Source organism: Paroedura picta, chromosome 10 (genome assembly GCF_049243985.1).
Source record: "Paroedura picta isolate Pp20150507F chromosome 10, Ppicta_v3.0, whole genome shotgun sequence".
NCBI lineage: Eukaryota > Metazoa > Chordata > Lepidosauria > Squamata > Gekkonidae > Paroedura > Paroedura picta.
The window spans coordinates 67,592,178-67,617,461 of NC_135378.1; the positions used below are offsets into that span (position 1 = coordinate 67,592,178).

Sequence of the window (25,284 nt, forward strand, 5' to 3'; positions counted from 1 at the left end):
TGTTTATCACTACATACATTTCTTCCCCCAGTGTTGTGAATGGCTGTATTGTTGAAAACTAGGACTGACGTTCTCCTTATATTGAAGTTAATAGGGAGGCTCCCGGTGACATCAGTAGAAGAAAGGAATTGAATCTCCTGTTAACATTATAAATTTTTTATAACCGCATGCAAAAATTGCAGGGTTAGTCTGTAACTTCATTTTCCTGAATGGCTTTTAAAAAATCATGTTGGGCTTCCCAGTTATATCATAGAAGATACAGTCTACACTTGTTCCAAAAATTCATGTGGTTGAATTCTTTAGGCTGTAAGTGACCCAGACGTAAATGATTTGTGAACTGCAACTAGAGCTGTGATCTCAAATGGAACTTCTTCCTTTAAAAGTACCTTTATTTCTGTTCAGAGTCAATAAGGTTCATTAATTCCAGATGCGGGAAATATTGGAAAAGGAAATTTCAGTTTAGCAAGTTGAAAATTTCGCACTGCCTCGAGCTCTAACCTGTCATGCTGAACTCAGGTTTTGTTTAACAGAGGCATTCTAGGGTGAGAGGTGGCCATACTCATGCAGAGTTAATAATGGAATACAAATACTTCTTCGTTCCTTTTTGTTTCTCAGAAGGTCATTGTTTTGAATGCTTCCATGAGGTCTGGGCAGATGTTGTGTGTCAGTGCATTTTCTTAGCTTGTCATTTCCTTACAGTCAAAATTCAAAACAATACATAAGCAGTATGTAAACGTATGTGCTGCATGAAACTTCTGATATGAAATTCCATATGTAGAAAGTAGCTCAGTGCTTGTCTGCATTCGGGTTTATGGTGGTTCTGTGCTAGTTAATGAACAACTTTGAGAAAGGTCTACTCTAAAACATGCTTTTCCTGCAGAAGGTCTCAGGTTCATTATCTGGCACCTTAAGTAGTTTCCAGATTGCAAGTCTACGGGGAAAGAATCTCTGTCTAAAATCTTGGGCAGCAAGTGCTGACTGGGTTAGGTAAACCAGTAGTGTAAAGCAGCTGCATTTTTTTGAAGTGAGCTGTGATTTAATGTTAAAACCAAAAGCAATGGATATCAGAGCTGCCAGGGAAAAATATGCTGTGGGAAAATTTTCTACTAAAACATAACTAAATCCTAAAATATTCTGCCATCAAGACTGCCCTCCCAAAGCCAGACTCTTGTTTTGTACCTGGACACATGTCTTTCCACCTCTCTAGAAATGTGTCTCTAATTTTCCTGGTGATCACAAAACCATGCAACCCACTTTTCTACCCAGTTTGTGGGAAATACATGTGTACTTTTTGTTTACTGTTTCTTATGCCCTGGCCAAGTCTGCAGCACTAGATTTTTTTTTAAGTTACTAGCCATGAAAACTTGAACCTACAGGTGGCAACTAGAGTTGCAAACTTCCAGGTGGGGGCTGTAATTAAAACTCATCTCCAGACTGCAGGGTTCAGTTTTGGAGAAAAGGGCCATTTTGGAGAATGGACTCTATAGAATTTAGGGTTGTGAGCTCCAGATTGCAAAGTATCCAGAGGTTTTGGGAATGGTACACAAGGAGGGCAGGGGGTTGGAAATGAGAGGGACTTCATGGGATTTAATGCCAGAGTCCACCTTCCAAAGTGGCCATTTTCTCCGGCTGAACATCTTTCTCCTGGAGATCAGGATCAGGAGTAATATCAGGAGATCTCAGATTCCACTCTCCCCAGGATCTATCTGTAAATCTCCAGGAATTTCCCAACTTGGAAGTGGCAACCCTAGTATCAGCACTATAACACTGGTACAGGAAATCCCTTGCTTTGTAAGTACAGGATTTTCTTATGATTCATGACCAATCTGAAAGAGCAAATGGCTTCATGCAATGGGAGTTTTGCAAATCAGTACCATTTCAGTCTGAACTTTGGTGGGCTGTGGTGTAGACAAGACTTGTGGTCAGCATGGATGGGGAGCTGCTAGCCACATGCTGATGCCATCTGCAGGACTAAGCTAGTTGTGTGTCATTGTAAACTGCTATATTGGCAGTATTGGCAGAGAACTGATATATGTGGCAATTTAAAGATGTCCATTATATGTCCAGTGGTCATCTGATTGACTGTTCTTTCAAAGCCAAATGACATACCTGTTTTTGTTTTCAGTACTCTATACAATTGTTACATAGAAGCTAGAATGTCAGTAGATGTTTTGCCATTGTCTTTTGATATTATTTTGTCCTGCCTAAGAGTGTCATTACCCAATGTAATCTTTGTAACTCTGTACTGTCTACCCTTAGATAATTGTCTTAAATATTGTTGGTTCTTTATTATTTTAATACAATGTCCTGTAGGCTTTGTTATTAACAGCCTGGAGTATATCTGTTTGGCTAACCTGTTCAGTCATCTGGATACTAGGCTAAAATTCTTTTTTTTTCTTCCCTTTAGGGTCCTCCTGGCCCTCCTGGCCCCCAGGGATTGCAAGGGTCAAAGGTGAAAATTTAAATTTTACTCATGCAACTATGAAAATGTAAAAAAAAGAAAAACAACCCAAAACAACCCTAAATAAATGTATAAATAATATTAAGCAAGCTTTTCAAGGAAACAAGAAATGCAGGTTGATAATGTGATTAAGATAGTCCAAGACTTCAGTTCAGTTAATACAAGAGAAAAAGATTTCAGTAGCTATCACTAAATAGCACCAGCTAAGGAAAAATATGGTGCATAATTGATGGGCAATGGAAACAACCATATTTAGTTCAATAGGAGAAATCAGTTTTGAATGAAAGAAATTCAGATGCATGCCTACGAACTTCCACAAAGTCACCAGACTATGGAATGTGGAATGATATACTATAGCCCAATCTAGTCAGATCTTCGAAGCTGATGGGGGTTTGTACTTGATGAGAGACCACCAAGGAAGACTTTGCAAAGGAAGGCAATGGCAAACCACTGCTAAGTCACTGGCATTGAAAACCCATGGGGTTGGGAGAAATTAGCTTCACTTTACACACACAGAGACCAGGCTGTTTATTTAGTTAATTCATTTATGTGGCAGCTTCAAAACTGTGATTTGGTATCTACATAGAGACAAGGAAGCACCTGCATTTAGGGCAAACGTTTGCACACTGATCTGACCATTTTATGGGGATCTGCTCCCAAATGCCATTCTGATATTCCAAGTAACTTTAGCAAAACTAATGTAGAAGTATTTTCACTTTTCAGGGTGATCCAGGATCCCCCGGAACACCAGGAGCTGATGGGGAGCAGGTACTTGAACTTCTTTATCTTCCTCTTCCTCCTGCAGACCAAAGAAATGATATGAGGAGAAAACTGAAATAAAATACACTCAAGTATTTGATAGATATTTTGTTGATAATAGCTATAAATAACTCAAAGATGTTGCTGAATATGTGATTCTACTGCAGGGTTAATATCTAATGTTTCAGACATGTAGGATTAATTTTTACATTGTTCATGTGTTGTTTCAGGGGCCTAAAGGTTCAAAGGGGGAGACGGGTGACCCCGGAATACCAGGAGAAAAAGGAGGGATTGGACTTCCAGGATTGCCAGTAAATTTGTTTGTTTTTAAAGAATTTGGTAGCAAGTTCTTAATGATAATTTCATTGCCTGTTTATCTATGCCAGTTTTAGTAGTGTGCATATAGTCTTGGTGTAGGAGTGCTGAGTTCTAATCTGGTGAGCCGGGTTTGATTCTGCGCTCCCCCACATGCAGCCAGCTGGGTGACCTTGGGCTTGCCCCAGCACTGATAAAGCTGTTCTGACTGAGCAGTGATATCAGGGCTCTCTCAGCCTCACCTACCTCACAGGGTGTCTATTGAGGGAAGAGGAAAGGGAAGGTTATTATATGCTGCTTTGAGTTTCCTTTTGATAGAAAAAGCGGCATATAAGAACCGACTCTTTTTTACAGAAAGAATAATGTAACAAAGCAAGTTCCCACCCCAAATAGCTTACATTTAAGATAAACAAACAGGTGGACCATGGGCCAACAAAGAACAGGAAAGGAGAAGGATATGCCCAGAATACAGTTACTCAGTCTTAGCCTTTGTTAAAGAAGATAAGTTCTAAAGAGTTTTCCTTAACTTCATGGGAGGATTTTAAGGAAGGAAGAAAACAGAGGCACCAGGAAGGTAACCTGGGATGAAATTCCATAGGGAACAATAAGAGGCTGCCAGTTTAGTATTAAGGAAACATTTTTTTTTAATTAAAAAAAAGATCATGCCGCTTTTTAAAGATTTAAACTATGATCCAGAAACTAATACAATATGAGAAAGAAAATTTTGAAGAATTCCAAGGAAATACTTTAGGAAAACAAAAATATAACAATAACTATCTTACAAGGAAATGCACAAGTTCAGTTTCCCATGACACCTCAACAGTATGTTCTCTGAGCCAAGTATTTTGTTGAGAATAAATATATTTAACGTTCAGTCACACTCATGGGCATAAATAGACATGTGCATGGGCATAAATAGACATCACAAAGAGCAGGATTGATTACAAAATAATTTAAGTGATTATGTAAACACAGCTTTAAATCATGAAACCTGAAACACAAGGGAAAATCTTCCCTAAATTTTTATTCAGATTAAACTCTATTCTGTTGTACTGTATCTGCTGTTCTTCTATCTAGCAGTGCTGTTCTGTTTAGTATGAAGACATTGCATCTATTTTAAAAACTTGCAGCCCCATGGGATCATACTGCATATGGGGGAAAATAGCCAGTTTGCATTGCAGTCCTATGAGCACTACACACACAAGGCAGATTGGCAGATCAATTTCTGTGTGGAAATTAGTACAATTTTTGTTCATAAAGCCAGTCTTTCCTTCTAGACTGGCTGGATTGAGCTCAGTGTCCGTATTAATAACAAAAGGGTAAAAAATGGCCCTGAAAATACTTCCACAAAGTATTTCCAATTATTTGATATTTAAGTTGCCACTGTATAAGCATAATGTCCAATAAACCACTGCAAATACATACTGTAAATGCATTAAGGGCTCTTGAGTTATCATATGAAACAAAATTAATAATGGGTTAGATCCAAAGAACTGAGACAAGTCTCACTCGTGAAATAGATCTCCGTCTGTCTTTTGCAGTCCCTTGCACTATTTTGACAGTTGCTCCTCAGTGTTGGGAGGCGTAACATCATGGGATATAATGTGTCTGAAGCAGGAAGTTGCATAATATCCACCCCTTAGGTGAACAGAAGTGCTTTCTGCTCATCAAAGGGCATCTATGAATGAAAATAATGAAAGCTGAAAACTCAGCTTTCAGTTAAAAATGCACAAGTTGACAGGAGGAAAGTGTTGTTTAATAACTGATTAATTATTTTGTAGGGATCCAATGGTATGAAAGGAGACAAAGGAGATGTTGGCTTGCCAGGTCCTCAAGGTCCTTCTGTAAGTCATTTTATGTGATACAAAGCAATAGGGCATCACGACTGATAAGAACCTCAAGTTTTCAAGGGCTGGTTATAGTTATCCTGCGAACAAGATGGCAGCTAAACTTCCATGCATTTCCTTCCATCACTTTAATAGGAGTGCCCAGTTTTAACAAAATATATGTAAATATTGTATAGGGATGATGTTCCCATTGTTATTTATAAAATGCTCTGACTTATGAGAGATATCTTTTCATTTTACAACAACTGGATTGTTTCAAATGAAGTTTCCCAAGATAAGTATAGGTAATTCAGTAAGGGCACTTGAGTCAACAAGAAGTAATTATATTATTTTGATGTATAGATTATAGGACCACCAGGATCTCCTGGCCCACATGGTCCACCAGGGCCTATGGTAAGTCCATTTTTATGTACCAGTATTGCATGGATTCATGAATTAAAGAGGAGTATCATGAAGGGCTTGGATTCTAAGCTGGGCTTCCCTTATAAAGCTTGCATGGACATTTCTTTCGTTAAGTGCAAGACAGGATAGAAAGAAGAAATAATCTTCTTACAGTCTATGGGTGGATGATTTACTCATTCATTCATCTGTTTTTATCCCTGGTGTGGAACTGAAGTGGTCTATCTGTAATCTGTAACCCTTAATAAAGCCGATAAGGGGTGCTAGGAGGAGCTGAGGCTCACTACCTAACCACCAATCAGGTCAGCTGTCTTGGCTGTCCCAATCCTGGTTGCAACCCACTCCAACTTCTTCCATTTGGAAGAAGTTCCAGTCCAGTAAGCGGGAGCTGGGAGGGCAGGTGGAGGGCCTGGGACTGTTGGCTGGTGAGGGTAAGGGAGCCCCTGCTGGGACTCCCATTGCTCCAAGTAGCTCCAGCTGTGGCCATGCCAGGCCTTGGTAGAGCTGCCGGGGTGGAAGGAGGAGGAGTGGACTGCCTGCCAGTGCCTCCCCCCCCCCCGCCCCAATAAGGCCTGCCAAGGCCTCTCCAGGCCTTTTCTGGCCTGCCTAGGGCAGGGGGGGTGACCTAGTGCCCAATGTATTCAGAGATATAATGGACTTTTCTGCTAGTAATACATAAAAATACAAGAGAAACAAACCAGGAAAGTCTCTGACTGGCAAGCAGATTTTTCTTCTCTACAATATTTCACCTAGCTCTAGTCTAGACTACAGCTTTCCAGCTAAGAGGAAAAGGATGAGAGCCCAAGCTTTAAGTCCCTGTGAGCAGAAGAAAACATACTCACCACAATGTTATTAAGCTACTCCTAGCCCACTAGCTAGCAGACTTCCCTTGTTACTTCCCTAGTAGGGACTTTTATGGGATGTTCAACACAGGGAATTAGAATTGACACCAAATAGATTTCTGATGGAGAGAAATACTCATACTTATGCAAACAGGATGACACACACACACCAAATGTAAGGAGGTTGTCTCTAAAATATGTTATGAACAAAAGATATTATTACTGTTAAGAGTTGCCAACTGCTAGGTGGTACATAACAATCTCCTGGAATTATAACTGATCTCCAGGTGACAAAGATGGGTTCACCTGGAGAAAATGGCCACTTTGGAAGGTTGATTTTAGGGCATTATACCTTTCCCAAACCAACCTTTTAAGGCTCTACCCCCCCCCCCCCCAAATCTCCTGGTATTTCCCCACATAGAGCTGGTAACCCTATGGTACGTAACTGTAATTTGCATACAGATTTAAGATGCCTCCTTTTCTTTTGGATGACACAGGTAGAAGGGATATGCCCTTCCTTTTAGGTAAATAGGTTGTAATTGTAAAGAAAAATCAAATGATGTCACTGAGAGATGCCGCGGTGTGCCTTTAAAAATCTGCATTTTAATTGTTTCAAATGATGGCTACATTGATCTGCAGTAGAACAATTAGATTTGAGTCTAGTAGCAACATGGAGACTTTTGTTGGTCTTTAAGGTGCTACTGGACTCCAATCTAACTGTATTTTGATTTTGAAGAGCAAATATTTTAAACCTCAATTCCAAGCTTCTAATATTCCCCCATAACTTTTGGAAAGCAGGAATGGCAAGCAGATGCCTAGCTGACAATTAGATACCAAATTTAACTTTTATTTCTCTGAGGTGCCTTTTAGTGACCTGTACTGGCAAGGAGCAATTTGCGACTATATAAATGCCTCCTTGTAATTATGAAATATTTATTTTCAGGGACCTCATGGACTACCAGGCCCAAAGGTAAAAAAAAAATGCACGCATAACATTGAGACAACAATAAACTTCAGTCTGTTAATGTGTTATGCTGTCATTCTCATTAATCATGTTGAAGCATGTACTCATGGTTTGTCCTTTGTCTCACTTTTCTGTTAAATATGTTTTGATATTCTTAAACCTCTAAGCAGCTGCTTAAAATAAAACGTTAAGGCATATTTTAAAATGTAAGGATTTATGACAATTTCCTGTGTCTGCTCCATATCACCATAAGCTGAATTAGCTTTCTCTAACGTTAATTATGGAGCGCCAATAAAAACATCCAGTATTCTGGTGAGACTTGCAAGCTATGCCATTTGGAACTATCTTCTACTTCAGCTTAGAAAAACAGGGGATGAGTGTGGTATGCTCTTAAGAAGTAAAGTAAAATCTTTTCCAGAAATTACTTTCTTCTTGCCTTTGCCTTTCAGTCCTAATTCTTCCTTCTCAAATGCCTTTTCTCACCTTTATAATGGCAGCTCTTTCTCATTCCTTCTGTCCATGTGTTGTCTCTGAAGACCTGTGCGCTGAAAATATTCTTAACAAGGGTCTGTACCAAGCAAGAATCCATAGCTATGGCTGGAGGACTGATTCCAGATGTATGGGGAGATGTAAATGTACTCACACAGAGATCCACATTGCATCATTTAGAGAAGGGATCATAGAAAGGTTGTAAGAGAATTCAATATACAGTAGTATAGTATAATACCATTTTTATTACACTTACATTTTCATAGCCCTTTACAAGACCACATTTATAGTATTTGTTTTATTTCCCATGAAACAGGAAGGAAATGAGGTGTAACAACCTAGAAGTTCGGAATCACATTTGCTTTTTTGAAGTTATGCCTTTTGACATTGGTAATTCCTATCCAGCCTAAAGCTGGATACACACACAATGAAAATTCTTCCAGTCCTGCTCCTAAATCCTCAAGTTTGCTGTTGGTTTGCTAGGTGATTAATTAAGCCTGAGTGGATTTAGGAGCAAAATGCTATGTGAAAAAGTTAGCTTTTCAACTCCTCAGTGGCATACAATATATCAGTAGTCCTCACTCTACAGGTTATGTAGAGTAGCATTCACAATCACCATCAACCTAGACTCCATCCCTACAGCATGAAGCCTGCTCTTCAGTGAGGTTCACACCTTTTCCATTCTTCTGGTATGGCTGTTTCAATGTGGGAGCCAAAAGCCAGCCACAGCCCCTAATGTAAAAAGACATTGCCCACTTTTCAGAAATATAGAGTGGGTGCCACATGGGGGAATTGGTGCTCAGGAGAGCCCCTAGTGGTGTATAAAAGAGTCACCATGAATCCCTGCAATGCACAAATAAAAAAATTGCAGAGTTAAAAATTATGTTCTTTTTTAAATGTGGAAAGTTTAAATTTGAGGCCTGCTCAGGAGTTTTTGCAAGTTGACTTTTTCTGTTAAATTTCAGTAGGATTCATTTGTTGTTGTTGCTGCTGCTGCTGTGTTAACTTTCCACAAAGAATCTTGGGAACTGCCATTTAGTAAGTGTTCTGAGAATTCTTTGTTACCAATATAGGCCCCCTGGGCTTGGAAGCCATGGTCACTTTGTGGTACTTCTGTGCACTTTCCAGGTTTTCCCTGACTTTCCTGCACTCTTTACCATGCCTGCTTTGTTAGGATGTTTTGGGAAGATAGCAGCAAAGCTAGAGTACAACTCTTCTAGACCAGAAAGTCCAGTTCTTCCCATCCCAACCACATTGATGCTATTGTCCTGCACCAGCGTCCTGTGGTGGCCATTCCCACCCTGTCCACAGCCACTACCAGAGGGCTTTTTGAGAACACATCAATTAAATATTGTAATGCTATAGCATTCTGTCTAATGCTATAACAATCTATCAGGTTCTCTGAATTATCAGCTTTCATTTTTAAAAGATAGGTCTTAGGCCCCTATCATTGCAAATATATACTTTCTCCCCTATGTCTCTGCAATGAAAAGGGTTGGATGCTTAATTATAGCATTATAATACTGTAATAATTTGTCAACTGCAATAGAAGGCAGGCTATATCTATTGCCAGGAAACAGGCAAGGAAAATGCTGGGAAGCATATCATGTGGAGGCTCTGCTGCCACCATGCTGAATCAGCAGCTGCAACAGCAAAAAGGAAACCACATAATCCCATCTCTATGTGGATAGCACCCATGACAACCAAATAGGCTTGGAATTGGTTTCAGTTTCTAATGTGGAGATTGCTCTCAAGGTGCACAAAAATAGAGTCGTAATTGAGTGATCCCACCTCCTCAGGTTTTGCTTGGGAGAAGCTGCAGCTATGTCGGAAACACAGAATGCTCTCCAATAATAGTGCAATGACTTTTCTTGCAACCATTCCATCATGGGTTTTGAAAATGCATATCCCCATGCATCACACTCCTCCTCTGAAGTTATGTGTAATTAAGCACGCTTAAAGGTTTAGAATATCATTACATGGATTATTGCTGCACATTCCAGTTCACCAGCAGGAATAGGCCACTTTAAGAATGGTAATGGCTCTCAGAGCTGTTTCCCCTGCAGTTTTGATTAGTCCAATGAGCCTTTTCATTTCTGATAAATTTTGTTTTAGTTGAAAACCTGCCCTTACAACTGGTCTTCAAGTCCATTCTAAACAAGTGGAAAATGGCAGTTGTAAGAAATGTTTCAAAATGTTTATGCCTAGTTCTATGTCCTCTGTTTTAATATGGCTCATGACATTCCTCTACATAAACTGCTTCTAATCCGACAACAAGGACACTTTGTTCCAATGAACAGAACCAGTTGTGTTAAAGAACTGGAGTTTGCATCCATGTCTATCACCAGCTCCCGTCTGTCCCAGCTTCAATAACCGTGTCAGCATCCCCCCAAAATAGCATTTATACTTTTACATTTAGGGTGAACCAGGGTTAAATGGTCTTAAAGGATTGAAGGGTGAACCAGGTCACAAGGGTGACAGAGGGCCCCTTGGTCTTCCAGTAAGTAAAATACCTATTCAATTTCAGTGAAAACTGCAAACTTCTCTTTCTATTTTCAACCATAAACTCTGGTTTACTCACTAGCAAATATAAAGCTACCTCATGTTGGAGAAGAACATCTGTCTTGTTTTGTTTTTATCCGGAGTCTGTTTTTATGTCATTCCATAACGCTCAGTGATGTCAATTTAATTTGCCCCCATTTTTTTGTCATTTGTCAGTTCACAGTGTCCACCATGTTGCAGCACCACATTCCCCTACATTCATAATGATGTTATTATTTGAATGCTCTATGACATTTTATTTTATTGTTGATTTTTAAAATCTCTTATCCTCAATGGATAGATTCCTTTTCTCTTTTTCTGTTCATCAAGTGCTAAGCCAGGGCTAGTCAAACTGTGGCCCTCCAGATGTCCATGGACTACAATCCCCATGAGTCCCTGCCAGCAAATTCTGGCAGGGGCTCATGGGAATTGTAGTCCATGGACATCTGGAAGGCTGCAGTTTGACTACCCCTGTGCTAAGCACTGCCTGCTCATGTAAAATGCTTTCATCTGGCGTAAATAAAAATGGCCCAGCAAGAAGTGGCATGCTCCATAATGGAGGATCGTATGGTCCAAATGAAACAAAAGCCATAAGGTCCAACCCCATATTTTCTGTTTGAGTTTGGTTGCTGCATTTCTGAATAAAGATACGGAAAGTGCAACACCTGCGTTCCTCATTTATTCTTGGCTTCAAGTGAGCTTAGTAAGCACTAAGCTCACTTTATTCCCATAATATCCAGCAGGGGTCATCCGCTTCTCCATCACGGTAAAGCAGGGGTAGTCAACCTGTGGTCCTCCGGATGTTTATGGAGTACAATTCGCAGGAGGGGCTCCTGGGAATTGTAGTCCATGAACATTCGGAGGACCATAGGTTGACTACCCCTGCTGTAAAGAATTGTAATTAACGGTTTTCTGGATTCTTCATAAAGCTACTCTTATAGGAGACTTATTACAGGTGTTATTACTTGAAGTACAGCTAAAAGTTCAATGTAAACTGTATAGTTCTGCTTATTTTATTATCCAAATTACATATGATTTTTTTGGTACTAACATATATAAGGATGTGTGTTTTAAAGTTCAATCAACACCATGGTAACCTGTGACACTAATACATCTAGAGACTCATTCTGATCTCCTGAAACGAGGTGCAGTTCCTCTGAAGCCAGCAGGACTTTGTTATTACAGATCAGAAACCATAGGAATCAGAATCAGACTCTTCATGTTATATGTGACGTGACAACTAACCTAATGCAGTACCGTGATACTTATTCCAGATCCCTGTAACTCCTGTATTCGGTGTTTAAATAGAAACTGTACTTGTTCATCACCACCCACTTACTAATCTTGCATTCTTGTCATTCGTGTTGTCCCCATTATCAATGCTTTCACTTAACCACACAGGGAGCATCTGGCTTAGACGGAAAGCCAGGACCCCGGGTGAGTCCTTTGTATTCCTATGTCAATCTTGGCTACCAAAATTACATAGCAAGCAGCATTTTCTTCTTCTTCCTCTTCCTCTTCTTCTTTTGTTGTGGTAGTACTTTTGCTACTGCTGAATTACACCAGGATTCCCCAATTGATTCATGTACCTGGATATTGCATGCAATAAAAAGACTCAATCCCTAACAAATGACTCATGAGCAACCACGCTACAGGGAGCATTGAAACCATGACATGAAAAACATGGACACTGTCCTTACCCTTACTATACACTCATTATAGATTATCCAGACATTAAAGCTGCTATTTGATTTAGGTATGCTGTATAGCTGTCTTTCCCCGTTTGTCATTTTGGTTTTTTCTGCAACTTTTGCAAGAGGGACATAACCCTACAATGCTCAGAACCAAGGATCATTATTTGGCTTGTTGACTGGATTCCTGCAATAGTGCAGTCCTATGCAGAATCACTACAATCAAAGCCTGCTGAAATTAACTGTAAATTAATAAGAATGAGGGTTCGAAAGTGCTGTCAAGTCCTAGCCAACTTATGAGGACCCAATAGTGTTTGCAAAGCAAGTAAGCAGCAGAGGTGGTTTACCAGTGGCTGCCTTTGTATAGCAACTGTGAGCTTCCTTCTTGGTCTCCCATCCAAGTGCTAATCACTGCTTAGTTTCTGAGTTCCCACAATATTGGTCTAGCTTGGGTCATCCAGGTCAGGGCTGTAAGAATAGTTCCATGATATTGTCACCATTTTGCTATTTGAAACAAATGCTCAGTCTTTATCACAGTGGGGAAAGGAATGGCATAGCTGAGAACTTAAAGCTCTCATTTCTTAAGTCTGCAATTTCTTCTTGTAGCTCTTCATGTGAATTCTGCATGATTTTCTGTTTAAATCGCTTTTTTTAACCCTTTAACACCTTGATGAATCTGCCTGTCCCATTTAATTTGTCTGTGTAAATCAGCTAATATCATAGGTAAATGAGATGGGAATACATTGAACAGAATTCCAGAACTGGAAAGAGATAGATTTGTTCTTAATTTTGCCAGAAGGATTTGGAGCTTAGTTGCCACTCTGCCTAAAATCCAGCCAATTAATGTAAATTAATTGTATAAAACTTCTCAAAGGAGTTTTCAGAGCTGCTTTATCCATTCTTGTTTATTTAATGTTTCAGGGTGTGGATGGCCCAGTTGGTCCACATGGTCTTGCAGGTCCAAAAGGAGACAGAGTGAGTGAAATCCAAGAAATTCTGTTTGATAAACTATATTAATTTTAGAGGACAGGAAGGCCTGGAGGATCATTGTCCATGGGGTTGCGATGGGTCGGACACAACTTCGCACCTAACAACATTAATTTTAGTTAAATTGGGTTAAATTTACATAAGTGTAAAAATTAGCTGGCATTGTCCTTGAAGAGTCATTGGCTCGCACACAAGAGGGAATTCCTCTTTTTATCTGTATTTGTGAAAAAAACATTTTCTCTCTAACTTGTTTATATTTTATTTAATAGAATTGAATTTTAAGATAGAAATATAAATAAAGGAAATTCATCACAGTGTATTCATAGAGAAAAAATACCACACAGAAAAAAAGGAGGCAGTCCACTCATAAACAGCTTCCACATTTAAATTGCAATACAGTTTAAATTCATTTTCTGACCCAGTGTTCTATATGTTCGTTGTTTCCTGCCTTTAGTCCATTGAGATAAGTCAGGAAAAAAATGTTTTAAATGAATATCTGTAATTTATCTTTACGTAAATGGTCTAATAGAAAAGTGATACACTGAAATGAATTATCTAAAAACAGTTTTCAAGAATTTAGATTTTTAACCCAAGATGAGATATGTAAACTCAAGAAAGCCCACCTAAAGGTAGTCTTTCACTGAGGAGTTCAAGCCTTTTAAAAATATTTTTAAAGAATGATTAAAATGAAAAGATATCTCACATTGATCAGTTAAGTAGTATGGGATTAGTCAGAGTGCTGAATTTGGTTCATAGAGACCTGGATTCAAATACCCACTGAGGGCCGAATTATGTTATTCAGGGGTTCAATGCCATTGTTTTTCTTGACTAAAATGCAGCTGTTCAGGCTATTTCTTCAGGACAGTGGGAAGAACAGGGTTGTTCAAAATATCTCTCAAGCCCATCCAAAGATGCTGCTTATTTCATAGGAGAAAAAAAAATGTATCTCCTGCATAGCTATAGTGTGGTCCTTAGCCATGAGATTCACTGGGACCATTTCTGCACTGGGCTGCAGGCTGGAGTTTGAGTTGGAGCAGGTTGTTCTGCCTCTTCCTGCTCCCATACGGGGGAGCATTTGGCCTGGCGTACCTTGTCAGCCTTGGATTTGTGCCCCCACCTGGGAGCTGGAGCACCAAAGTTCCCAGTGTGGAAATGGTCTGGGTGACCTTTAGCTAATCATAATCTCTCAACATAAACTGCCCCATGGGACAGTTGTGAAGAGACAAAATGGATGATGCCACACATACAGTCCTAAACCTTGGGAAAAGGATAGACACAAGCCTAATAAACAACATAGAGAAAATGTCTTCTCCATATTTCATTTCAGGGTGAAAAGGGAGTTCCAGGAGATCCTGGGCCCAGAGGACCATATGGCTTGCCTGTAAGTTATGTCACTTTTAGAAAGCACAATTCCGAGATATCCTTGATTAATTCATACGTTGCTGCCTGAGCCTCTGGGGAGGGCGGTATATAAATATAATTAATTAATTAATTAATCACATAGAAATGCAATTAGTTTGGGTAGCCCAAGGTCACTGCTTCATGCTGTCACCTAGATCTGTGTAAAAGTAAGAGTAGTTCTGACATAGGTAAATAGCAATGAGAGATCCCAGAATGAAGTGTTCCTCCACTATGTGTGACTCCTGCCATTTCCATAGTGCTATACATGATCTTGTCTCAGAGTACCAGAATGTAATGATAACAATTCAGGGTAATTTTTAAAAGCTCAGGAATATGCTGATCCATCCTCTTGAAAGGGCTTAGGTGATCAGAAATATCTCCAGTACAAAAGAAAAATCAGCTGTCATTTATGCAAAATACTATGTTGCTAATTTTTAACTTGTATTTGGAGAAAAGTTTGTATGTTTTCATTTCTGATATAACCCCCATATTTTTCTCTTATGCAAAATGCCTTATGCAAATTGATTTGGAAACATATAAGAGAAGATGGGATTAGTAGAAACTTTGGGTACAATCTGTTTAAAGGGGGTCATTAAATTGTGTAGTTTTCCATGATATACTTTTACAGTATGAGTAAAATGTCCTGTGTTTAATATAAAATAATTTTGGATGATGCATGACTTGGGATTTGCTTTGGATAAATATCTTAATGTTCATATTAATTTGACTGTTTCTAAACTTGCAGAAACAAGAATAATGGCTCCACAATAGATTTTAAGGGCATATGTATTTACCATGAACAAAAATTTGTGCTACATTTGCCTTATCATTCGAATGGATAGAACTAGAATTTCTTTTAGTTAATTTAAAACTTAATGCGTTCCTTTCTAGAAATTGTGTCTATTAGGGCCACCAAGCCCTCAGTTGGCTTGGTGGCCCTAAAAATGCAACCTTATGTTCTTATGGGAAGTTCTTCCCACAACTTACAAAGGTTAGTTCTAAGAATCACCAGAAACTCTGGGGTAAAACTATTTTACCATAGAGCTTCTGGCAATTCTTAGGGAGACCTTTGTCATTTCTGGCAAGAACTTCCAGTAATGAAGCTGCATTTAAAAAAAATGTTCTCCTGCAACACTTTGCCCCAACACACACACACAATCTGTAGCACTGCCTGGTGACCTAGTGTATATATTTATATTTATATTAAAAATGACAAATATTGCTTAGAGCACAGCTACACATAACATGAGAGATATGAAACTGGAACTTACAACATTTTCATTTTTACTTAAAAGTGCTAACAGTCATTTCTGAAGGTAGTAACTAGCAGTATTAAAAAAAACAGTATTTTTCAGTTTGAGTCATTGGACACCTAAAAATGTTGGCATCTCCAACAAATCCTTGATGCTTTGCTTGAGTTTTCAACACTGTTGCTAGAACTGTATGCATGTATTTTTTAAGCTCTTGGACTATCTCAAACACTAAACCTCTAAAAACAAATCTGAATGCCTAAAAAGCATATAATATGAATCTGTGCAGTTATTGGGGAGGTAATCTCAGATGCTGAGACATCAGACCTGGATAAGAATGGTTCAGGTGGTAAAATTCAGGAAGTATGTAGATTATGCTTCTTAAAGTTGAAAGTTGGAACATTTGCTCTACACGTGGATTATATAATAATTTCTCCAGGGACATGTATTCCATACAGAGATTTGTTAACGTTTTAACATTGCAGGCCTAAACACTGACATTAATAGCCCTGCTTACTTAGTTCTATTATGATTTGACATGTCCTGAGGTTTAAAAAGTAATCCAAATCCTTACATTTTATACTGGAGCAAATAATAGTGCAAAAAAAAAAAAGGCTTTTAAAAATGAGCCCTTACACTTCCTTATGCTAGATTGAGTTTGGGTGTAAATGTTGCTGTGCCTAGTGGTGTCTATCACTAGAGAAATGTTCTTCCAAACTAACAACGGAACATGTACAGAATAGACGTTAATAGCTTCATAATTCTATGGTGTGTATAATTAAGATTGTTGATGACAGAACAGACACTACTAGCTCCTAAGTATCAATGGAACATGTTCTCTGATGGAGTCTTCTTGCAAAAGCTCAAGAATTCAATCTAGCCCGAAGGTTTCAAACTTCCAGGTAGTACCTGGATATCTGGAAATACAGCTGATCTCCAGACTACAGAAATTGGTGGCCCTGCAGATAATGGCTGTTTTGAAGGCAGACTCTATGGCAACACATCCCTGCTGAGCTTCTTCCTCTCCCCAAACCTCCCTTTCTCCCCAAGTCTCCAGGAATTACACAATCCAGAACTGGCAACTCTACATTCTTGAACTGCCATGTTTTCCATAAACCGATGCCTATTTTATACATACAATCCCACATAACAACAATAGGTGACATTTATATATTACCAAGTATATAAAGCCCCTCACATATGAAATCTCAGTAGTCCTTAGAGTACCTCTGCAAAACAGGCTGATATTGCTACATTCAAGTCACAGCCCTTGGTGTGGGAGCCGGCTTGGTTGAATGGTTGAGAGTGGCATCCTCTAATCTGGAGATCTGGGTTTGATTCCCAACTCCTTTTCCACATGCAGCTAGCTGGGTGACCTAGGGCCAGCCACAGTTCTCTCAGAGCTTTCTCAGCCTCACCTACCTCACAGGGTGTCTATTGTGGGGAGAGGAAGGGTAGATGATTCTAAGCCACTTTGAGACTCCCTCCAATAGTAAAAAGTGGGATACAAAAAAGCAGCACCTCTTCTTTCTTAGTGACAAGAGCAGAAGGCTTACTACTTGCGATGCCTAAAATGAGCAGATTAGGGTTGCTACCTAGAATTACAGTTTATTCCCATAAAGAGATCAATTCCCAGGAAGAAATGGGAAGACTCAGCAGGATTTACAGTAGAAAAAAAATGTAAGTGCAGATATGACCCAGATGTCTGACTAACAGCCATAAAGCTTAATGTAATGGCATATGATTCTTTACTAGGGCAAAGATGGAGAGCCTGGCCTTGATGTAAGTAATATTTATGATCAGTTTTTTGTGGTAGGTAAAGTTTCTTTGAAAATAGTTGCATGCTTGATGCATGTTGATTGGTTTTCTCATTTGGTGTGCATGATGATCATGCAGAGAATATACTAAACATCGCATTGTGGTTTTCCTTTAAGCAATGGTAGAAACAGAGAAACACTTAGCAGTGCAAGAAGAACAATGCTGAACAAGGGCATTCTAGTAAATGCCACCAGAAGTAGCCAATAAGCACCTGCAGAAGCTGATGATGTGTAGAGCACGTGAAGCGCATGACATTAGAATTCTCTCGAGTCCTGATTGGTAGATGCAGCTGGAGAGACCTGAAAAGACAACCACATGGAAGGTGCACCACATGGCACAGTGTTCATTCGACAGGCTACCTGTGAGATTCTGGTTGACTGCAGACTAAAATGCCCATAACAAAAAAGTTAATTATAAATAGTTGAAATCTCACAGGAAGCTGGTTCTTGTGTAGAAGCTCTGGGTAGTTGCCTTTTCAAATTTGCGTGTGTGGAATGCATTCGAGTGTATTGATTCTTAAGTTGCAATCAAATATTTGACCTTCAATGGGCAGAGATCACTATAATCTTTTCTCAGGGACCTCTCTGGGTCTTCTCTTCTGTGACCGCCATTTCCAGTTTGCATTTGGGAAAACAGGGATCATTAGATATATGGGTGTTTCCCATATCTGGACCTTCTTGAACATTAATTATGGCCTACATCTGATTTTCAAATCATTTGGTTCCATATTCCCTGATTGTGCTTGTGTGTGCCTACAATTTAGCTGTGCACTAAAAACAACCCCCTAACTATCAAAATACATAAGCCAATAGAGGTATTTTTGTTCATTTTTTATAGGGTTTCCCTGGTCCTCGTGGAGAAAAGGGTGATGTAGGAGAAAAGGGAGAAAAGGTGACCTCAATGCTATTAACTGTTGTTTGATTACTTAGCCTAGTCAGCTGTTCTGTCCCAGCCCTATAATTTTGTCCCATTTTCCTCCTTCTGTGTGCCAAAAGCCATGTCACAGATCTTTGCTAGACAAAGGCATCTGTCAGAATGTGAAACACAGCCTCTCTTCCATACCAAAAGGTCAGCATTTTCCATAATGGCATAGGAAAGGCTTTCTCCTCCAAGACTCCTGGCAGTCTATGTTTGTTTATAAAAGAGTTACTGACAAGAGACATTGGAGTGGCAACAAGGTGGAAGACTGCTGGGCCTGATTGACAGTGAGTGTAAATCAATATAGCTCCATTGACTCCAATTTAATGTGTTCTGTATTTATACCTTGCAAGCGTCTGGCTCACAGCTGGAAAGACCAAGCTAAAACATTTGCTGTAACTCAGAGAAAGTTAGGTACAATTAAATCCTGTTGTTAACCTCACAGATAGCTAACCTCCCAATTCATCCTGTTGATGCAATTTCAGTGTGCCATCCTTCCTTCTGGGAGGATGAGCTCTTGTATAGGCACAAAAGTGCTTGCACGTGTAAGGGTCTTCCCTACATAATGATAGTGTTCCATTGTATGGAGGCATTGCCAATGTGGGAATTCTGATGCGCATACAGAATCCTCGCTGTTGAAGGGCAGTTTCTGGGGCAATTGGCATGGATGTGCTGTTCGGGGGCAGGGGGAATCAATAGTGTCACTGGGCAAAGTATTCTTAGTCTGAGAGCCACAGTCTCTTCCTGGCCATTCAACCACCAGTGAGTATGATTACCTCCTCTTGCTTTTATTTGCTTGTTTTTGTTTGCTCCATTTAAAATATCCCAGTGCCATTTTCGGGCCTCCAAGTGTTTGCCAAACGGCTTGCAAAAACCATGGAAACTAGACAAAAGCATGGGGGAAATACAATAGAGTCTAAAACAACAACAACACAAGATGCTGTTTGGCAGATGCTCAAAATTTGGGGCGTTTCAGTGAAACTGAATCGCTATTCTTTATCATGTTTGCATCTGGTGTCATTTTAAATATTGTTTTATTTTTATATGGGAGCAGCCTTAAGCTTAAGAAAATACACAGAGGTCCTAAATAAATGTATTAATTAAATGATGCATCAGGGTCAGCAGTTCTCTGGATCCTACCCAATGACAACAGCAGCTGCTAATACAGACTTCCTTGGACATTTAAGCAGATGGACTTTTTCCTGGAAGCTCTGTGTGGTGTCGGAGCAGTGGTGCCCCATGGAAACACTGGGCTGAATCCGTAGGTTATTTTTCGACCAGCAGGAGGAGGAAGTAATTTTCACATTCCCACCCTCCCACTGCACCCCCACACATACACACACACTTTACCCCCCAGCTATTCCTGAAGTCCCTTGCACCTATCCATTGAGCCACATTTCCGGAAGATCGCTCGATTAACAGGAGGAGAGGGAAGGCCAAGACATTCCCTCCCATTAGTGAAAGTGCTTTGCATCAGTATAAAATGACCCACGGATCCACTCCAGTATGAGTTTTTTTTTAAGTCTTCCAAGCATAAAAATTCTGTAAAATATATTGGAACTGTTACTTCCAGTCAAGGTTTTTCTTTTTTCCACTGTCAAAATTAATGGAGGAATTAAACAGATGACATAGGTGAGGCCAGGGGGTGCACCTCCCCCCCATGTCTCTCCTCCCCCCACCCAGCTAATGCTTTAAAATACAACAGGCATTTCAGTTGCAACTTGCCATTTGTCAGAAAATGAAAGCTTACTTTTGGAATATGTAGGTACTGTTACTGTGAGGATAGCAAGATGTTCGGGGGGGGGGGTGAAATATGCAGCTTCTTCCTCCCTAGCTCTCTCCCCAGATACAAAGCGGCTGGAAAGAGTCCATTCCCTACCTGCAGCAGCCCATTGGGCTACCCAAACTAATTGCATTTCTATATGATGAACTGCCAATTTGGCCTCTGACTGTGGGGCATATAACATGACACAAACACTCAGATGCACAACCTGACCTGGATAGCCCAAGAGAGCTAGAGCTCAACAAGTCTCAGAAGTTGGGTTGCTCCTGATTAATATTTGGCTGGGAGGCCATCAAAGAAGTCCAGGGCTGTAATGCAAAGGCAGACAATGGCAAACCACCTCTTGCCTTGAAATGCCCATGAGGGCCTCCGTAAATCAGCTTATGTCATAAATCAGCTTTAAAAGTTGGCATATGGCAGGGCAAATTGTAATAGTTATCAGTTTATTTGAGAAAAATATAAAGGTACCAATCTTTGAGCTAGTTGACAAACTAAGAAGTATTTATTTAGGTATACCCAAGTTTTTCCCCCAATGGGAATCCAAAATAGTTTATAACATTATTCTCTGTCTTCCATTTTTTCCTCCCAACAACCCTGTAAAGTAGAATAGGCCGAGAGTGAGGTTGATTAGGCTCAAGGTCACCCACTGTGCTTACATAGCAGAGCGAGGCTTTGAACCTGGCTCTCCCAGATCCTAGTCCAACACCATAACCACTATGCCATGTCTTCAAAGTATACATGATTAGGTTTACAGGACCTAAATCCAGGTGCACCTCCCATGCCTGGATGGGGTGCAATTAACACCTGCACCAGTTGCCAGGAATTTGGGGGTGACTTTTGATGTAGCCAGGTCACGAAAGTAGCCAGGACAGGTTTTTTCCATCTTCGCCAAGCCTGGCTACTAGCGCCCCACCTGTCCTCAGAACACCTGGCCACTGTGATCCATGCAACGGTCACTTCCAGATTAGACTACTGTAACTCACTCTACACTGGCCTACCCTTGTCCTTGATCCAGAAGTTAGAGTTGGTACAAAATGCGTCTGCTAGGGTCTTCATTGGGACATCTTCGAGGGCCCATATCCAGCCGGGGCTTCGTCAACTGCACTGGTTACCTGTCTGTTTCCAGGTCAGGTTCAAGGTATTGGTATTAACCTGTAAGGCCATATGCGGTCTGGGTCCTGCCTAACTGTGGGACCGCTTGCTTGCTTGCTTATGCCCCCCGCAGGGCTCTCCGCTCTGCGGGTATGAATTTACTGGTTTTCCCAGGCCCCCGGGACATACGCCTGGCCTTGACCAGGGCCAAGGCCTCTTTGGTCTTGGCCTCAGCATGGTGGAATGAGCTCCCAGAAGAGCTAAGGGCCCTACTGGAGTTACCAGCTTTCCTCAGGGCCTGTAAAACAGAGCTCTTCCGCCAGGCCACCGGTTGAGGCAGGGGCATAGTCCCGGTTAGTTATGTGATTGTTATTTTAATGGAGATTTTATTGGGGCTTTATTGTTTAGAATTGTATGTGTAAACAGCCGCGAGGCTATGGCGAGTGGCAGTATAGAAATCTAATAAATAAATAAATAAATGATTAGGTTTACAGGATCTAAATTACTCTGTACCACTGGAACAGCATCTTATTTTGTGCTATTGCAGTTTCTATGTCCCATCAGAACAATTTATTTCCCAACAAGTAGATGTACCATAATATGGCCATTGACATTAATGATGTCAAACTGCAGGACTATAATGTTTTTTATAACTATACAAGTTCCTAAGCTTTCCAGAAGCAAAAAATAAATTAATGTTTTGACTGAAATCTGCCTTTTCCTTCCCTTTTAAATCTGTAAACGTAGCTCCAAATCCTGAACCATTAACTGGTTACGCTTTCTAAAATCCTGTGGGGCAATTACTTTGACTGTGGAGCCAAAACAGACTTGATGCAAGATTCCCATGACTGGATCTCCTGAGATTTACTTGCAAACCGTCACTGGGCACTGCAAATTTGATTAGAAGAGTTATGCTGGGAAAGAATGTTTAACTCTTTCCATTGTTCTAGTTTATATTTTAAGACTACTATCGGCCGGGGGGAAGGGGTCCAGGCAACTACTGGTCCTTGTGGTTTCCTCCCTCCCCCCCTTTAGTCTAATAATAGCTGTTTCAGAGATGGAATCAATTTAAACTGTAAGCCTATGCATATGTTCTTGCGAATGAACCCCACCGAACATATCAGGATTTTCTTAACCATAAACATAGATTTGATTGTTAGCTCACAAAACCTGTCTGAATAGCCATAGTAGCTCTGGCTTCTGTTTAGTAATCCTGGGCTTTGAGCAGGGATGCTCAAATAGAAAACACCCCTCCCTCAAAGATTGCACTGCCATTTGAGGCAAGCACAGACCCTTTACCATTGGGGCCTGATTAAAAACAGGTTGCAAAAGTACTGATACTGTTACCGAGTGCTCTTCCAAGGATCAAACTTTACATTTCCAAAGAGCATGTTGCTTCAGGAGATGAGTCTTTAAATAGATGATAGGGCTCAAACAGAACTAACCTTCCCAAAAAACCAAATTCCCCAAGATAATTTCATTGTATTTTCCATGCCTCCCAATATCAGAAAGCCAAGAAACATTAAATTCCTATCAGTCCCAGCAGGAAATTGGAAAACATAATTTTCAGAAGCGAGTGGTTCAGACTGAGGCCTGCTATAAGAAAACCATTCCATAGAACCAATAGCTCTCTCCATCCTTGGGAAGGTAAGGTTTGGGAATAGCAAAGGAAAGGACTTTCAAGGAGGGGAGCCAGGCACCTGTAAGTCTTCACTTAAGTGTCCATGGACATTTTGCAAAACTCCCCATCAAGTGTTTTCAAATATTTGACAGGGAAGTTTGAGCCCAGAAGGGAATGTTCATCCATTACTAATACTATTGTAAGTCACTCTGAAGTTTACAGTAAAGCAAACCATAACCACAGAAAACTCTGTGTGGACTGCTAAGAATAGTGCTTGGTCCTGGTGGGAAGGTATATACAAGTTGTTCTGACTTAGAAGTGTATTAAAATTAAATGTATGTCCAGAGGATGCAATGTTTTATCCTTCCATTCCATTAGCATGCATGAGCTGTACAAGGACAGGGAGGAGAGTTGTTCCACATGCTGTCTACATGCAAGCATTCACTTGACATGACTAGGAAGCCTGGAAAATTCCTGAGTGAGCAGAGAACCATAACACAAGACACCTGTATTCTGATAGGCTTTTGGATCAACACATGAAGGCTGAGAGTAGGGAAGGAGCTCATGAGCCCATGACTACCACCCATGCACTGAAAGAACTTTTAACTCAGTTACATCAAAATAAATTTTTGAGATGTTACTTTCTTGTCCAAAGGATCACTGCAAACCTTTTTGGCACACAGACAAGATAGATGAATAATATTGTTTGTTTGATGTCACACAGTATATCTCTCCATGGAAATGTGTTTGGTTTCCATTTGAATGTTCATACAACATGCCTTGGTATATCATGTGTGTTGTGTGATGTCATTTTTAATATAAATGTATATATTTATCAATAAGATAATTCATTTATTATCCCAGATTAATCTCAAAGTCTAAGGCTGTTAGGGACCTCAAGAATTTCTCAGTGATTTTAAAGGATGTGTTGTTGATATTCTGTAAAATTAAACCAATGGAATCGAACATTTTATTTTCTGCTGTAAATGGATGCATAATCTGTTATTTGGTGAGAAAAAGGATGAATGACCATCCTAATCCTGCCTACCTTTTTCAGAGGTGCATTCCTTCCTTCTCCTTTTACCTTGCTTCCTTCCAATCCTTCTGCCCTTTTCCCCTCAGAAGCAAAATCTTTTCTGAAGCAATTACTTTGAGAACCCTCCCCTCATCCTTGCTTATTTTATTCCACTAATTTGCTATTTCCCTATCTTTCTTTAATACTCTTGATTGTCCCTATTTATGTTTTAGGTACAGTTGTGGCTTTCTTAAAATTAAAATGAGGGACTTCTGGTTTTGTTTTGTTTTTTTAAAAGATGAGTGAGCCTGAAACTCATTCACCACTGTGATCAACTGGTCAGGTTTGAAATCAGTGACAAATTAGTTCTCAAAATATCTCCTACTGACTACAAATGAGGTCAATTTGTTGGATAGCAGGCATATCTTTTAAAGCATATGTTAGTCTGAGTTTGCTCTAAATTCTGAAAACTCCCAGCATCGTTACTGGATTCTTCAGTTTCATGCATTGCTGTGTGACGAAGCTCTGCAAGTTATACCCATGAACGGTTTTTCTGACCCATCGTTCTGACCCATGAACGATGCTGATGAATATTTTAGTCTTTTTATTATACCCTGGAAAAATACTAGAGTAGTTATCTGTCACCATGGAACTTCTGAATCCTTTTGCAGGGTTAGAAATGGAAGACAAACTTGATTCTCTGTGCTACCCACGAACCTTAATTGATCTGGCCTAGAATGGGGTTGCAAGAAAAAGTTTGGACCTACTAAAGAAATGGTAATTTCAGTAAAAGACATATTGTAGCAGGTGGTCACATACAATTCCAGAAGTGTGTAGATTATAACCATGTGGGCAAGGTGAATTTTGTTCCCCCTGCAAATGTCACCTAGTTTACAGAGACATCGGGAACCTTGGGAAAGAACTATATTTCTTTCTGGAAACCCCGGGAAACCAACCCCGGAAAACCATCTCCCACCTCACTGTGGTAAAATATGAAATGAGAATTGGTGAATGCACTAGATCATCCATGACTACATGAGACGTAGCTGATTTGGCAGAATTACTTGAAAGGTTTCACAAATACCAAATAG

General features: G+C 40.0%; 1 protein-coding gene across 3 annotated transcripts in view; it reads left to right on the top strand.

Moving 5' to 3' along the window:
• COL25A1 (collagen type XXV alpha 1 chain) overlaps window positions 1-25,284 on the top strand; it is a 317,331-nt gene that overhangs the window by 280,109 nt on the left and 11,938 nt on the right. For 2 of the 3 annotated variants that reach the window (XM_077300635.1, XM_077300636.1), the window contains exons 22-33: window positions 2,408-2,452; window positions 3,185-3,229; window positions 3,451-3,531; window positions 5,317-5,379; window positions 5,725-5,775; window positions 7,567-7,593; window positions 10,496-10,576; window positions 12,019-12,054; window positions 13,230-13,283; window positions 14,623-14,676; window positions 17,702-17,728; window positions 18,602-18,655. In XM_077300635.1, coding sequence (XP_077156750.1) covers window positions 2,408-2,452; window positions 3,185-3,229; window positions 3,451-3,531; window positions 5,317-5,379; window positions 5,725-5,775; window positions 7,567-7,593; window positions 10,496-10,576; window positions 12,019-12,054; window positions 13,230-13,283; window positions 14,623-14,676; window positions 17,702-17,728; window positions 18,602-18,655 — 618 coding nt within the window. The remainder of the gene's footprint in view (window positions 1-2,407; window positions 2,453-3,184; window positions 3,230-3,450; window positions 3,532-5,316; window positions 5,380-5,724; window positions 5,776-7,566; window positions 7,594-10,495; window positions 10,577-12,018; window positions 12,055-13,229; window positions 13,284-14,622; window positions 14,677-17,701; window positions 17,729-18,601; window positions 18,656-25,284) is intronic. The other variant, XM_077300637.1, reaches the window with a different exon arrangement.